Here is a 17,910-nt window from a genome sequence, read left to right as displayed (position 1 = left end):
GTTGTGACTTTACATCTTAGTCATAGTCAAGGCCAATCCCATTTATAATAGGCTCGTTTTGACGGACCTGACATCTGAATTGTGTGCTTGTTTGTCTAAGTGCAGCTTGGCTGAATATATATTTCATTAATTCTGACCAATGCTGCTTAAGCTCTCACAACAGTTTCTCAAGGTGCCAAGCCGCTGCTAACACACGTGATAAATATTAACTTTAGTGCCAGGATAGACACATGCACACACACACACACACACACAGACTGATAATTAAATTAAGTGTGAGCTTGTTCGCTCCGCAGGGAGGTGGTGCCACGGGTGCTGAGAGGAGGGAAAGGAAGTGAGTGTATGTGTGTGTATGGAGTTCAGCAGATTTGGGAGTTCCAATTAGCCTCCCTGTTAATTTAGATGGTGTCTTTCAAGCTGAAGAGACAGCTAGACAACAACAAATAAACACAAGGGACATTTAATGAAGATAACAAGAGAGACACCAGGCCCCCGGACAGCTCCTGAAAGCCCTCATAATAATAACATTCTGGTCTCGGCTATGAATAGTCACTTGCTGAACCTTGCTCGGATCACTGGCATCGACCTGTTCCTGAAATGATCCATAGATGGTGTCTTTTTTCCTATCATGGCTAACAGTGACATATGAGCCAAATTTGTCTCTCCCCTTTTAGTGTCTTCTTTTAGCATCACTTCTTCTGACTGATTTTTTCAGTGTTTGGTTTAACTTTTCGTAAAGAGCTCTGTGTCATCACTGCCACATAAAAAGCTTATCTAGAGAAGGCTTGAGAAAAGAGGCTCTGTTCTGAAAGTGACCTATTTCCTCTGCCACCCTTGCGTGCACTGTGCCACCTTTGATGCCCGCCGTTATCTGTGTGGATGTGAGATCTCCATCCCTATCTCTCTCTTTTAAAGTCCTTTACAGATTGACTGTCTTCTGCAGGTCTCTCAGCACCAAAGAGGCAAAAGTGCCAACAGTAACTAAAAGATACTTGCTTAATGGCCGACACGGCACTGTGCCAGTAAGCTCTCTGTGGCTTAAAGTGTTTGATAGTGGTAGAGTGCACACACTAACGAATGTATCCACACAAACAGCGATTTCTTCTCTGTAATGAAAGCCTCTAATAAAGAGGCCCTCCATTCATGCTGTTTTTAACTCCATTAGTCTTAGCACATGAGATAGCTGCATTAGTACTGGTACTACATGTTTGTCAGAGTCAAGGGTGTCCAATCCTGCTCCAAAGAAGGCCACCTTCCTGAGAATTTTAGCTCTGGCAATTATTCATGTGTTGGGGAAGCTATTTTAAAACTTTAGCCTGCAAAGTTACTCATAATTGAAAGTAGCTAAACTAATTTGATGATATACCCCTCCTTATCCAAAATCTGGCTTGTGATGAGGTTTGGAATCATAAATGACAGTGTGTTCATTCATATGGCCAGAGCCAAACTGGTCCCCGACTTAACCTGGTTTTTCTTTCTCCATTTCTGTCGCCTGATGGAGTTTGGGTTGCCACTGTCACCTTTGTTTGGTGTTTAAAAGATGCTTAATATTCAGATGTACTGCATTATCAATGTCAGAACACTGACACTATTGGATGAGAGCAAAACTGAGCAGGGGTGCGTTTCCCAAAAGCGCTGTTCTGTCAACGTTCTGTCGTTATCAGCATAGTTCAACAAGTCAGTGTTTCCTGAAACCATAGTTCCAAAGAACATTTGCAAACAATTTTGCAAAGTTGTGTGGTTGAAACTACAGCTCTCGACCAGTGGTTATACTCTTTAAAAAATGCTGGGTTAAAACAACCCAATTGCTGGGTTTGTCCATTTTCAACCCAACTTAAATGTTTGCCCAACCTGCTGGGTAGTTTTATTTAACTCAACTATTGTTTAAAAATTACTGTAAGTATGTTGGAAATGAACATTTATTAATGCTCAATGAATAATTATTAAACAATAAACATTTATTAAATTGCTTTTTAATAAATTTATATTAATAAACTATTAAATTTATATTAATAAAATATTAAAGCTTCACCTTTTGTCTATTATTGTTGTCTCTATTTGCATCTGGTTTTTAATTTCCCAACTATTTTGGGTTCATTTTAAGCTAGCCATATAGCAATTTTTAAATAATAGTTGGTTTAAATAAAACTACCCAGCAGGTTGGGTAAACATTTAACCCAACCGCTGGGTTTGTCCATTTTCAACCCAACTTGGGTTGTTTTTAACCCAGCATTTTTTAGAGTGTAGAAGCATAGTTTATTGTTTGCATGACATGTGGACCTAATAAATTCTTATCTTGAGCAAAATAAGCAAACTGACATTCAGTAAAATCTATATCTTTTATTTAGAATATATACAAATTTCATATACGTCTTTCAGTTTGTCAAGAGATATAAAGTGCCGTTTGTGAAGAGTGTGCATGTGCAAGAAGGAGCATATGTTTGAATATGGAAATAAAGCAAAATAACTGAGAAAAAAGAGAATTAGTACTCAGTTAATACTCAATGTTATGTCTGTAATTCATAGTAAATAATCTGGAAGGGGAAACATGTCAAAACGCATTACTAAGAAGTTATTATTCCAACACCTTTGTGACATCATTAACAAATGTGGTTGAATGACAAATTTGCGACAGTACAGTCTCTGGAAACAGTCATGACTAGCTAGTTGATTTCTTCAATGATGCACAATGCTATCGTATTTAAGAAGTGAGTTACATCATTGTACGGGAAAGACACCCCTGGAAGATGACACTTCTGCTTTACAGCTGAATCAACTTTATTTCATAATTGAAAAAATTTGACACTGTTACTGAATTGAATTGAATCAACATTGAATTGAGCTGAATAATGACACTATTGTATTCTGCAGAGCTGCTTTACAGCATTTTGATGAAGTTTGCTTCATTGTTTGATTGCCATTTTCCTGTTCTTGAGCAAGACTCCCACCAACCATCAGTGAAGATGAGACAGAGGCCCTGTCCCAAATGGCACATTTCATGTGCCCTTGCATCTTTGCAGACTTACAATGGCTGCAGCATGTGTGTTAAGTCCACAAGACCGTAGGACAGGGTTTTTAAATTCTTAAATAAACACATCAGAACCAGCTAATCAAGGTCTTTAGGATTACGATTATTACAGTCAGGTGTGTTTGTTTTAGGATTCAACTCTGCAGGTCATGGCCCTCCAGAAACCGAACTGAAAAGCCCAGAAACACCCCGTTTATCATTCTAGGTTTCAGAAGGATGCTCACGAGTGGCCCCTTTGCAGTTGCTATCCGCCCTCACTGCCGAGCTTCGCATGCAAACTCCACAGTCAAAGCAGCTTTAACAAAAGTATAGAGGAAGACCATGAGGGCTTGCTGTTTGGGACTGGAACACTGTGATTTAGCTGATCTATGTACATGGAAATGATTAAGCCATGATAATAGAGATGCCTAGTGGGCAAATTTTTCCAGGAAGAAGATCGAGAAACAACCTATACATTGACAGGGTCCTGGATTAAGACAAAGGACATAGCATTTTTACAATATTTGCCCTGGTTTCACAGAGAGGGCTGAAGCCTAGTCCCAGGTGTTGTGGCAAAAATCAACTCCGACTCTACTGCATAAGAGACAAACACGTCCAATTGTCTTTAAAGCTTTTATTTCTTGCAAGAAAGGTCAGACAGGTCATACAGAAACACAAGTAGCTGCAGAGTGTAAGACCAAGAACGAAAGCTTCCCCTCACTTTTATATTTCTAACCTCCAAGGCCGAAGCCTCTGTCCTTTTACCATATTTGGAACATCCCTTAGTGGCTGTAACTTTCCACACATTGTTAGCACAGACATGTTTTAAACATACATCTTGCATTTCCCCATACCATATCTTGCTCTTTCTATTTCCAACATCTATGTTAACACTATGTTAAACATTACCACTTAAGCCAACATCATATCATGTTCCATAAGCATCATATTTCACACGAATATAGGTAAAAAGCATATGAAAATTTAAAATGTCCACAACACAGGCTAAAATGTAACAGTAATACTTTTTTTGCTAAGGCATTTTTATAAAAGCTACTTAAATGGCCTACTCCTGGCTTAATCTAAGCCCGGTCTGTGAAACCAGGCCAAAATATCTCCTTTGCTAAGAGGTCTCCCATCCATGAAATGACCAGGCTGAATCCTGCTTAGCACATTTAAGCCTACCTGGAAAGGTCCTATGATATTTAACTATGACATGGCAGGCATTCAGGTGATTTTGGTCAAGAGATAAAATGGATTTGCTGGAAAACTTTATATTCATCTTCACTTCCTGATAAATACAGGAAGCCTATTTTGCTAATGCAATGGAAATAAGAAAAATTTTAGTTAATTTTGATCATGGCTTGTCTTGAAAAATGAAGACAATTTGACGTTTGTCGCAGGAGAAGTCACACTGCAGGACTCTGTGCCAAATTTCCTGACATTGCCAGAATTTCGTCTGAGGTAAATATTTGATCGCAACGTTCATTAATCGGCTGTCGGTGAACGTCAAACTAGCGATCAAAGACTACAGATTTTAGCCTAGGATTACAGGAATCTTTAAGGATTCTCCAAATTTGTCTCAGACGACCAAATCGTGGCCAAAATTGCACAGTGTGAACCAGCCTTTAGTAAATTACTCTCCAACACTGATGACAACGCACTCATGAGCACTCTAAGTTCTTGGGTTTGCTGTGTCACAGGATCTGGGGCATAAACAGCAAAGCTATATTGTTGGCCACTTTAGATAAGTGCTCATATTCCTTGTGTGAAAACACAATGCAGACCTGCGTGGGATGTGAACATTATATCTCTAATTGGTTGAGCCTTGCATTTTTTAAATCTTAAACCTTCTAAAGTGTCTAGGAAAGAGAGGAATTGAAAGAGAGGGAAGGATAAAGGGGCTCTGTTGCCCAGTCCTGAGGGCTTTAGACCCCTCTGCTCAGACAGAGAGAGTATGTTCACCTTTACCACATTTACTGGTATTACTGAAGTGGGGGGTGGCATTGTAGTGTGCTGCTACCAAGCAACTGAGCAATGCTAATCAAAGTGCTAGCTCAGACAGCATGGAATCTGAGAAAAAAACCAAACTGAACGCCTTCTGATTCAGTACTTGGAGAATTTGGTACTTACAGTACTTTTTAGATGCACAATTGTATGTTAGAAGTTAAAAGTAATGAAATTATTAAGTCATATGCTCCAAATCAGTTTTTTAAAGACATTTAGTCAAATTATTTAGTAAGGGTTGTTCAAAATAACAAAAATGTTCAAAATAACTAAAATGTGCAAAATATCAACCAAAACCTGCCCAGATGTACTAAGAAAGTAAATAGCCAACTGTTGACCATCATTGACCACACACACAGTCCTAAGCATATCCTTAAACTGTTATTTCCCCCAAAAATGATTATTCTGTCATCATTTACTCACCTTTGTGCCATTTCAAACCCATAAGACTTTCATTCATCTTCGGAACACAAATGAAGATATTTTTAATTAAATCGAAAAGATTTCTGTATGTCCATTGACAGCTACACAACTACCACTTTGAAGCTTCAAACAGTTCATAAAGAGATTGTAAAACTAATCCATACACTCTAAAAAATGTTTGGTTAAAAACAACCCAAGTTGGGTTGAAAATGGACAAACCCAGCAATTGGGTTGTTTTAACCCAGTGGTTGGGTTAAATGTTTGCCCAACCTGCTGGGTAGTTTTATTTAACCCAACTACTGATTAAAAATGACTATATGGCTGGCTTAAAATGAATCCAAAATAGGTGAGAAATTAAAAATCAGACACATAATTACTAGAGGCAACAATAATAATCAAAAGGTGTACATTTATTAATAAGCAATTTAATAAATGTTTATTGTTTATTATTCATTATCTTATTAATAAATGCTCATTTATTAAACATATTAATAAATGTTAATTTCCAGCATATTCTGGGTTCATTTTAAGCAAGCAATTCAGTAATTTTTATACAACAGTTGAGTTAAATAAAACTACCCAGCACGTTGGGCAAACATTTAACCCAACCACTGGGTTAAAACAACCAAATTGCTGCATTTTTCCATTTTCAACCCAACTTGGGTTGTTTTTAACCCAGCATTTTTTAGAGTGTATGAATTGAGCGGTTTAGTCCAAATAAACCGTGAATAAGAGTCCAAATAAGGCTCTTATTCACATATAAACATTCATCAATTCACACATCAGTTATGGTAAACGGAAGCTCAAACATGTTCGCTTGACGTGCGAGAACCACTGAGGTTCATTCTCGTGTGTTACACAGCATGTTTGAGCTTCAGCAAGAACCAGTCAGGTTTGTTCTCATGCCTCAAGCAAGTATGACTGAGTTTCTGTTTGCTGATCAAGGTTTATATGTGAATAAAAGCCTAAATTAAATCTGTTCATGATATAAAGCGATCGTGTCTCAGAAAATTTGGACCAAACCACTCATGGATCCCTTTATAAACTTTTTGAAGCATCAAAGTCATAGTTGCATGGACTGTCAGTGGAGGGACAGAAATCTCTTAGATTTCATTAAAAATATCTTCATTTGTGTTACGAAGATTAAAGAAATTCTTACAAGTTTGGAATGACATGAGGGTGAGTAAATGATGACAGAATTTTCATTTTTTGGTGAACACTTTAATTGCAAAATCTTAAAATTGGAGGAAAAATAAGGTTGATACAATTGTTGCCCAAACCCTATGGTATCTCTAAACTTAAACCTTAAAATATTAGTTCACCCAAAAATGAAAATTCTGTCATTAATCTTTTTTTTTGTGCCCAAAAAAACTAAATAACGACTTTATTCAACAATATCTAGCGATGAACGATTTCAAAACACTGCTTCACGAAGCTTTACGAACCTTATGTTTCAAATCAGTGCTTCGGAGCGCGTATCAAACTGCCAAAGTCACGTGAACCAAATGTTTCGAAACACTTATGCAATAACGAAGCCTCGTTTACTGAAATCACGTGACTTTGCCATGAGTGCCATGCCAGTCTCGAGTCTCGTAGGAGCTCTGGAAGGATAAAAGGAGGAATGACGACAGTGAAGGATAGGATCAGGCCTGGACTTTATGTTGTTGTTTTGTTTTCGTTTATATATGGCAGTCGTCCATGAGGGGCTGCCGCATATAAACAAAAACAACAACAGAAAGTCCAGGCCCGTTCCCCTCTCATCCTTCACTGTCGTCATTCTTCCTTTTATCCTTCTGGAGCTCCTGGATGTGGGACCTGGAATGGAAGCTTTTTAAGGAGGGGCAGATGCCATCCATGAGAGGATGCAGAAATTGGCGCCATTTGCCGAAGTGATGTGACCAGAGCTGCGTAGTAATGGGTTAAATGTAATCTGGATTACGTAATCAGATTCCAAAACTCAAGTACTTGTAATTAGAGTAAACTTCTTTTTAAAATACTTATAATCAGACTACAGTTACTTTTTTATGGATTACATGATTAAATATTTATACAATGGCAGTAAGTTGTTCACAATTCATTGATTCTCCTAATTTTTCATTTTTTTAAAGTTTTTTTTTTTTTTCATAATAAACCTGCCGCTTGTATATGTTCGTGATTCTTTGAGTTTTTTCCGGGCGTGAGGGGGAAGGGTGTGGAATCGTGCACGGAAATCAGCAACAACAAGAATATTTGGTTTTGTAATGTTGCTGTTTTCTAAATGTGCTTAATTTTAAGTAAATATGTTTTAAAATCATAAGATGTGATTTTATTTTATTCAGTGTTACTATCAGCAAACACTAACAGGTACATTAGTGTTAGTATTTTGAAGTATCATACATTGCACTTTAAAAAGAATCTGTTGAGGCTCTTGTTGGTGAATATTTTTAATAAATATTTTTTGGAATATATATTTTTCTTTGTATCTGTCAAAATAGTACAAGATTATCCTACGATATGTGTGACATCAAATAGGGTTAGCACAAAAGTAATTTAAATGATTACTTTACTACACAGATTACATTACTACAATTTGCAATCTAAGAGATTATATTACTTATGTCATGAAATTTGTAATAAGTAACTGATTACAATTCATAAGTAATCTACCCAACAGATCCGTTGGAATGTGTTGTTTCTGAATTTGATATTTGATATTTTGAGGAATAGAATACACTCCTGCATTTAAATGCGGCTGCAGGAGTTGCAGTTTTTTATGACGTTTTATTAATCCGTCCATTCTTTTTAGTTTCAATGATTTAGCTAAATCGTGCCTTAATAATGGGAGCGAAATTATTCAGTGACTCACGTTTTACTAAAATAAAGGATATAATTCATGAAACATGCAACAATTTCTTAATCAGTGTCCAAACAGATAGGCTACATTTTCCTAATTATCTGTCAAATAAAGGACAGGTAACGAATAACAAAGAAAGTGCGTGTCAAAAATCCATGCTGTTTTATTAAAGGAGTTTAAAATATAAATAAAAAATGTATTTGTGATAAATATAGGCTTAATATGTGAGAAAATTGACATTTTGCATAAAGATAAATGTGCTTTGATGCATTTGTTGGATAACATGTGGTTAAAGCGCCACTCAGCGGTCAAAATCTGCAAATGCACTTTGAGACGCGGCGGCACGTGCGGCGGTAGAAACACCCTTTTGGATGGCCACCTACTGTATAGCCAAGTATGAATACTCTGAAGTTTTGCTCTGCATTTCACCTATCCAAGTGCACACACACACAGCAGTGAGTACACACCTGAGCAGTGGGCAGGCATTTTTTGCTACGGCACCCGGGGAGTGATTGAGGGTTAGGTCCCTTGCTCAGTTGTGGGTAATGAGAGTGGAAGAGAGCACTGTTGAACGCAGAGTCACAGTGTGGTCGGGGAACTAAACCAAGATTTTTTTTCTCTCTCTTTTCCTCTCTTGATACTCTAAACCCCAAGTTTGATTTAAACCGAGAAAGCCAAAAAAGTGTTAGGTTGTGCTCCGCTCTGCTCTACATCACCTACCCACAGAAGATGCTTCCTCACTCTGAATGTAATGAGTATTACTTGCAATTTAGCAGATTATTTGACCCAAAGGGACTTAAAGTATGCTATTTTCACAGGAATGTGCACATCAGGAAAAAGCCAATCAGTCCATTTTTGGCTTATTATCAGATTGCAAAGTATGATCACAGAAGCCATCCTGGACAATTTGCACAGGATTTGTCATCCATGCTAGAGTGTGTATGTACTGTACACTTGTGTATCTCATACCGTTTTTGGTTCATAAGCAACTCCCGATGAAGCTCCTGGTGGCTTTTAGAGGCTTTCACTGGATTAATCAGCTTTTTGGGCTTGATGAGATCATCATCTCCTGTCATGTAATCAGGTTGAGGAGCGTAACTGGCCAACGGGGGGATCTCGCGATGAGGGTAACCAAATGGATCCCTGTCCGGGTTTCTCGGCTGATGAGGCTGTTCCCATTGAATATCGGCATATGCTGAGGCTGAGGACAGAGAGAAAACAATGTGAGAGGAAGGGTTTTGTTGAAAGGAAATAACTTTTTTCCTTCCTGACTTCTTTTTACTGGGTGCAGAAAGCTAGAGAAAAAGAATAACATAAACAGCAGTAAGTGGGATGGTGCAGCATAAACAACCAGAGAGCCAGCATTTACATACACCACTACAAACAGCTTGTCTCTGCTCCAGTTTAAATGATTCCATGTAAGCTGAAGCAGGTTTCCTGAAAGTAGCAGGTGTTTACTTTCCTCTGGGTTTGGGAGAAAATTCCTTTCCTTCATTTCCTTCTGCTGAGTCTATTTGGAGACCACAGACCTCTTAACAAACCATCACACACAGACGGAGCACTGATGTGAATTATCTTGACTACCTCTGACCCCTAAGATAATTCACTTTAACTATTTTTAATTTTTTTTGTAAAACATTTTTGCACTTGTTTTCTTGTTTCCCTAGAATTTATATAAATATGTATTTGATTTTGTTGTGAAATATTATGTGGTACAATATTTTTGTGAAAAGTTGCCAAAATGCAAGTGAGTTTCTTGTGATATTAAATAGTACTGGTTCAGACAAGCTTGTAATTCATCACCACAAAAGGACAAATGTGCATCCAGATCCATAATGCAAGCCAGCCCAACTGCATCATGGGTAGAGACACTCCTCTCATGATAGGACAGATTAAAAGTGCAGTGATCCATGCTAAAGTGACAGCAGATCAGGTGTCATATGCATTGAAGCTTGCTCCGAACAATGCTCTGCCTGGAGGAGGAACCAGAGACAGTCTCCACCATTCAATATTAAAAAAGCTGAGCTCAATTCTTAGCACTCCTCAATCAGAGTGCACAAGAAGAGGACAGGGATGAAATGATGTTGATGATGACAGGTAAGATGATGAAGGGAATTCATGCATGTGAAAGTATTCGTGGCACAGGGTTTGGTATCAGAGGTTAGCAAGTTTACAACCAAGTTTTTTTTTTTTTTTTCCGTTCAAACATGTAAATAAAACCTTTTTCCTTTTTTAAAACCTATATTCTAAGTATTTAATTTGCTAAATCCATTTTTTTCTTATATTCTCAGTTAATTCTGCAGTGAAAAAAGTACATTTCTATAATGTACTTAAAGTACTCTTTTTTCTTGCACTAATTTTGTACTTTATATACTAAAAATTCTTCTTTAGTACTAATTAAAGGTACAATATGTAAAATTTTTGCAGTAAAATATCCAAAAACCACTAGGCTAGTGTTATATATTTTGTCCAGCTGATTACTAACAATATCTCTAATGTTTTCAACTACTTGTAAATCATGAGAAAATTCCCTTTCTTAACAGTGACACGGGGCAGTGCAGTCGCCTGTCAATGACGTCAGTTACCTTTGTTACCGCCTTTACTGACGTAGAAACCACATGACAACAGTGCCGTGGACAAATGCGGAAGTAGTGTCTAGCGTCCAGCAAACCACTAGCTCGCTTCAAGCAGTTCCTTATTTACTTCTTGCACGTTTTATGGTAGATTGTGTAACTTATTTATGGAACATAATTACTGTTTACCATCTGCCGCTGGTTCTGTCGACAAGGACAGCTCCCGTAAACTCATGACCGGAAAAGCGGAAGCGGCGCCGGCGACTGTGTCATAATAAAAGTCCCGCTGCTCGTGATGCGTGTGTTGATCAATCGCTCCAGCTCCTAGTTCTTCCAGACTCCAATCCCTATGCTTTTGCACCATCCATTGAGATGGAGACCACATGTCCCAAGTTTCCGCTCTGTAACTTGGCGTCATCAAACTACGCCTTTGTTTTGAATAGGCTTGTAGCGACCTCTAGCGGAAAAAATATCACAAATTGTACCTTTAAGATAATCTTAAGAACATCTAAGTGTGCTCAACTGTGCTATTTTGAGACACCATGAAATATGAACTAAAATGTGCTTTTAATATACTATCTCTGTATTTAAAAAAATGTTTTTAGTTACCATTTGTAGTACACTCTGGGTTCAAATGTACTATAAGTGGTAACTAAACACATTTTTTAAATACAGAGATAGTATATTAAAAGCACATTTTAGTTCATATTTCATGGTGTCTCAAAATAGCACAGTTGAGCACACTTAGATGTTCTTAAGATTATCTTAATTAGTACTAAAGAAGAATTTTTAGTACATTAAGTACACGAAAATAGAGCACTTTAGTCACAAGTGACTTGACATTATAGAAATGTACTTATTTTTCACCTGGGTGCCCTATTACAGTATTATTGCTCATACTTTGTAAGGGTAAGGGAATACAACCATTCAAGTACTATACTTTGGCCCGCACTTCGTGCTGCAGATATGAATGATATACCTCAAATGCTTGTTGTGAAGAGGTGTGATTGGATTTATGGTGATATTTGTCACCAGGTTGATGATTAAGGCAAGAAAATACCTAGAGTATTACATCAGAATATCATAGAGACTTGGTGGTGGGTTCTTTTGACTAGCAACCACCAACAGCAGCAACCATCCGGAAGACCTCAGCAACCACCTAGCAACATGCTGCTCAGCATGTAACCAACAATCCATCGTGGCAGTGCATTTGATACGTATAATATAAATACCACATTTTCTTTCAGAAAATGTAAAAATCTCATTTTAGATATACAGTAGTTTTAAATTTTGCATAGTTGACAACTGTACTCAAAATTGTTATTTTCTTTTCCCCTAGAAACAATTTCCACAATCATGAAAATGTCATATGCATCAGGAAAATAAAGCTAAAAGTAAATCTCTCACAGTCCATTGGACTAATATCACTGATATGACCTTTTTGGGTTATACAAAATGCTGTTAATCCATTAAAAGAGATATTTCATGTTTGTAAGGATTATGAATCCAGAATCACTGGTTGGACAGAGAGTGTGTTAGCACAAGGGAGTCAGAGAGTCTACACAGTATGTGCACAGCAAAAACCCCAGAGTTAAATCAACTCTGCTCCGAGTACATATGGTCCCTCTCTACATCGAGTTAAAATAACACTGAAGCAGAGTTAAAGTTAATGAGATAATATGCTGTTTGTGGAGTTGTTTTATCAGATCTTGAGAGATTTTATGCCTTTTATCTTCATTTTATTTCATCTAAGGCTGTTGCTGGAATTCAGTTGTAGTTTTTGTGTTTCTTTTCGTGATTCTGCTTGTTAACATTAGGTGTTCATCACTAACGCTCAATCATCACTTAATTATCTCCTTAACTTTAACTCTGCTTCAGTGTTACTTTAACACTATATAGAGAGGGACCATATGTAATCTGAACAGAGTTGATTTAACTCTGGGGATTTTGCTGTGTGGGCTTATGTAGCTATGAATGTGCTGCAATATCTGTTTGCTGTTAACTGAGTAAACTGTGTGAGCATAAGATCAATGTTATGTGCAGGGTGAATGTTGCATCATGGTTATGAAATACAAAAGACTTCTGTGTATTTATTTAGAGCTTCCAGACAGAGTTCAGTGTGGGATAAAAGTACTTACACATACACATATACACATACACAAGCGCTACAATATGTTTTGTACTGCTACATAATCTGGGGCTCTGGAAGCCTGTCCTTGATCTCATTGATTAGGGATCGGTAACATGGTGAAGAGCAGCAGAGGGTGGACTGTGTCTGCTCTGAAAGTGAATATCCCTCTATTATGGGCATAATGTATTTATCAACATCCTCCGCAAACCCAGGAGTCACACAGACAGGAAAGTCATGGGCTTCTGCTGATCAGATCTGAGTCTATTTCCAAGAATTGCAGATGATACATCGTGGGGTTAATTCGATTTTGTGTGTCTACAGCAGGTGTTTCCTTATATTCCCAGCATAACCGAAAGTGATTTCAGTATGGCCTACTATAATTAAAAGCGTGCTAATATGCTAACCCGTTCAAGAAATGCTTCAGTAGATGGTAACAGATGGTATTACCATGGCACTTTGAAATACAATGGTCCTAAAAAGTATTTGGACACTTAAGTCACACTTAAAATATAGCAATTTCATTTCTTTAGATTACAAAACAGCATATGAAGTGATGCTCTAAGAACTCCACTTTTCGTTGATATTTATTTTGTTAATTATTTTGAGTATTTCCCCTCAGAATCACACAGGTCTCCTAGCAGAGTAACAACCGTATATTTCATCATATTAACTATGAACATTTTCCACTAATATTTTAAACAGAATTGGGATCATATTATAATTTAAAAGAACAAACTTCCATTCTTTCAGATCAAAATTTTTAAATGCGCCTTAAGTATCCAAATTCATTTTGTATTAATTGAAACTTATTTTTAATGTTTAAAATAGGCTGAATGAATTAATAAACAAACAAACAAACAAATTAATTAACTAATAGTTAAGGCAATACTATGTTATCACAGTTTAGATTCCTCTGCATATACATATTGTCTTGTTGATCACCAGGAATTCAGCATTAAAAAGACCATTTTTGAAACAACAACAACAACAACAACTAAAAACCCCCTCTGTTACATAAGAAGTTTGTTCCCACATTGGATTGTATACAAATAGAATGCTGACAGTTGTCATGGCGACATCAGCATTCTGAGAGGATGCCCTGGGATCCCATTCTCCCATGGGTGTGTGTGTGTTTGTGTGTGTGGGAAATGTGGTGCTATTTCCCATAATCCCCGCTGAATACTGGTCCTTGGCAAGCCATAAAATTTAGGCACAGCTCTCAGACAGGGAATTAGCATTATAAAGGTGCCCAGCAAGAAACAACGCAGCAGTCTCTATGGACAATAACACAATATAACCTATTTCAAGCACCTACATCTAGACTAGAAGATTAAATAAGAACAGTTTTTATGATGAACATGCAGCTTAACAAATCTTTTTTTGCTTTATCTTTAGATTGTATAACTTGGATCATTCTCTTTTTCCTAAGCTATTTTTATATAATAGAATATAATAGAATAATAAGAGAACAAAAGAAGAGACAGACTTAAAGGGATAGTTCACTCAAAATTTTTAGTTCCAAACCAGCATGCGTGTCTTTATTCTGAAGAAAACACAGAAAAAGATATTTTGAAAAATGTGGAATTTTGGAATGAAAGTCATTGGGGTGCATTGATGTTTTGGGCAGCACTGACCTCCATAAATATCTTCTTTTGTGTTTTACACAAGAAAGAAAGTCGGTAAAACTTAATTTTAAGGTGACTTTGTTACATTGTACTTACTCAAATAATTACTGAGTGATATTAATTAACTGCATGAGTTTGGTTTTGGTTTAGTTACTTGTAGTTAGGGATAATTTACTGCAATTACTAGAGTAAGTACATGTACAAGTGTCACCTTAAAATAAAGTGTTACCAGAAAGTCATACAGGTTTGGCACAACATGATGCTGAGTAAAAGATGACATATTCTTTTTTGGGTGACTAACCCTTTAAGGTTTAATTCACATAGAAATTGCTTAATAGACTTCCAAGATATGTTGGTGAAAGGCGTGTTTGTTTAAAAGCTGGGCATTCTGAGATGGATGATTTAAGATAACTGTTCAAATACACAAAGCAGGGTTTATTGGTGTCGATCATGGTCAGGCAGAAGAACATTGTGGACCTTGCGCTTTTCGGCTAAAACAAACATAAAGCAAGATACTGCTGGTAAAACATTACAACAACAAAATTGTGAAAGATGATCCTTCTTGTCACTAAGATGCAGGGATATTGATTTAGCCTATGTTACTGACACCTAAAAATTTCCAGATGCTTACCTCCAGCTGACAAAAATACATGCAGAAAATGTCAAATGGTTTTTGAAGTCTGTTGCCTCACTGTGCAACAAAACGCCATGAGGAACAAGTTGGGCACTATGCCCAGAGAAAGCATGGCTCCCTGTTTCTCAGCGAACTGATTTCTTTAAGTGACTTTTATGTCATTCTTTTGCCTTCTTAGTTTTTCTTTCATATACTACTACTTGTTCTCAAAAACTTTATACATTTAACCCTGAAAACAGGAATCTATGGTTTAAAGCAGGTAGAGATCATAACATTTTTTTGCATGTGCAAAAAAAATGCAACAGTGTGAATGTATCTTGATACTAAATATAAAACAGTTATTTATCTGTAATTACTACATTGTAACTGAGTTGTTACATAGTAATAATACTTTGAAACTCAATGAATACTACAACTCTATAAATTCCTTTTATGATAAGAGTGACACATGTTCCTATCCTTGGTATTCAAATACAGACCCCTGGTAAAGTTTTACTGCACAATATGCATCATCAGTTCAGCATCCTGTAATCTCAGCCGCAGTCTGTATCTGTCTTACCTGACTTAACAAGCACATCTCTGGGTCTGCTGGGCTGGCCTTCAGGGGGATACAAACTGTGTCCAACTCTCTGGTCCATCCTGCTGTTGTCTGTGTGTGCGCGTGTATGTGTGTGTGAGATATCCTACATGTTTATGTGAGGGCCGTTTCTCCTGAGTTTCTGCTGTTCTTCACACACATGCCTCCTCTCTCACAGTGTAAACAGTCATGTGACCACTGGGCATCAAAGCTACGCCCCTCCTGCTCCTCCCAACTTTATTTTTCACACACACACTCTTTCTCAGGAGTCTGATAGGATTAGTGGAGCGCTTAATCTCTCCCTCTCTCCCTCTTCTGCTAAATCTCACATTAACCATTAGTCTACCAAGAAGCTTTCATCCTTCACAAACTCATACTGGGCAATTTAAAATAAATACACATACAGAGTGCATCATCTTACGAGCACGCAATGTTCATGTTTACATTCAAGATTACATGAAACAACATCTCTGGATATGGACTATCAGGTCAGGGTCATCTTAACTTGATAATCCATGGAATGATTTTTTTTTTCCCCACTGGAAATAGGGCTTCTGTGGGAGATTTGTTAGTTATATAAGAAAAAAAATTAAATATTAAAACTATATGAATATGTTAGGGTTGGATGATAGTAACAAAAATGTATACCATGTTATGAGGAAATTCATATTGTAACAGTATATAACAATATAGTTGTTTTTGTCAGAAAAAAAAAAATCTATTTTATATAGGCTATTAAATAACAATGTGTTATTGGTGCAAACCAAAATTTAAAGCAATCACAATTTCTATTTTGCGATTGATGGTCCCTGATTTTATTTATTTATTTTTTATTAAAGATAAAAGACTTAAAACTAATATTATAGAAACAGTTAATGTAGTTTTGACTCTAAATTCTGTTTGGATGAGATGTTTGAAGTAGTTCAGATATAAGATATATATTCAGATATAAGATACATATCAGATATAAGGACACCTTGATCTGATTATTTAACAAATTAATAATTAATAACAAATTATACAACTGCTATAAGTATGTCCAACCTTACCTGCATACATACAGTACACTCATGTTAAGTGGTATGTAACTGATAGAAGGATAAGAACATTTTCACTTGCTTTCACATAGCAAGTCTCAACTGCTTGATTGTTATCATGTCGAAAAACGTAAATGTATTAAATGTTATATAGATAGTACATCCTTATCTGCATATATATAGACTATATAGCACTATATAGCAAATCTCGGCAGTGTGATTTTTTATATCGTCACAAAAATATAAATATATAAATAATATAAATATATAAATAAAAATATAACATATCTTAAATTGCATGATTATGCAACTATATTATCACCCAGGTCTTTGTATATATAAGTTTTGCATACATATAGTTTACTCTCATAGGTCAATATATACTAGCCTATATAGCTCAACTGCGTTGCAAAATGTAATATTATCGGCCAGCTCTAATCTGCTAAATGTGACTACAGTATAAGGCAGGAAGATATTATAAACATTGACATCATGATTTTCTGTAAAGCTGCTTTGAAACAATGTGTATTGTGAAAATTGCTATATAAAAAAAATTTACTTGATCGTAATTCTATATTAATTGTGCAAGTTTAATGTTTCTTGCCAAACAACTAAACTTTGCATTATGCCTAACATCTGTTAAAAACAGGTTCTTTCTTGTCTTTGCTCCTAGATCAAATGAAGAAGTTTTCAAGGCCAGCAGCACATGACACATTTAAAAGCCTTTATTATTATTTTACGTCAGGAAGCATGGCAGGAACTTCGGAAGTTTTTTTGACCCAGCCGTGACGTGTCAAGAAACAAGGTCAAAGATAGAAGGAGCTGTAGCAACATTGCATTGTTCCTCTGCAGGGCTGTTGGCCAGCTTTCATTGTTCTCGAGGACACATAAGTGTAGACTTACCCGCTCCATTCAGGTGTTTTCCGTTTTTCACACTCTGCTGCTCAATGTTGTATCCCTTCTGATGCGTGCAAGAGAGAGAGACAGAAAAGAGAGAAAAAAAGAGGCTTATCAGCTTACAAATATTCACATCACTCTCATCAATCACAGCATTACTGACTTT

At 36.6% G+C, this 17,910-nt stretch overlaps 1 protein-coding gene across 2 annotated transcripts in view; it reads right to left on the bottom strand.

Moving 5' to 3' along the window:
* Positions 1-17,910, bottom strand: part of si:ch211-236d3.4 (protein FAM107B) — a 52,499-nt gene that overhangs the window by 3,812 nt on the left and 30,777 nt on the right. Inside the window, exons 2-3 of one of the 2 annotated variants that reach the window (XM_067387478.1) lie at positions 17,751-17,808; positions 9,240-9,471 (exon numbers count right to left, since the gene is read on the bottom strand). In XM_067387478.1, coding sequence (XP_067243579.1) covers positions 9,240-9,471; positions 17,751-17,808 — 290 coding nt within the window. Of the gene's footprint in view, positions 1-9,239; positions 9,472-15,792; positions 15,984-17,750; positions 17,809-17,910 lie in introns of those variants that run through there. The other variant, XM_067387479.1, reaches the window with a different exon arrangement.

Source organism: Chanodichthys erythropterus, chromosome 6, assembly GCF_024489055.1.
Source record: "Chanodichthys erythropterus isolate Z2021 chromosome 6, ASM2448905v1, whole genome shotgun sequence".
NCBI lineage: Eukaryota > Metazoa > Chordata > Actinopteri > Cypriniformes > Xenocyprididae > Chanodichthys > Chanodichthys erythropterus.
The sequence above is the reverse complement of the archived record's forward strand: the minus strand, read 5'-3'. Positions and strand labels throughout refer to the sequence as shown.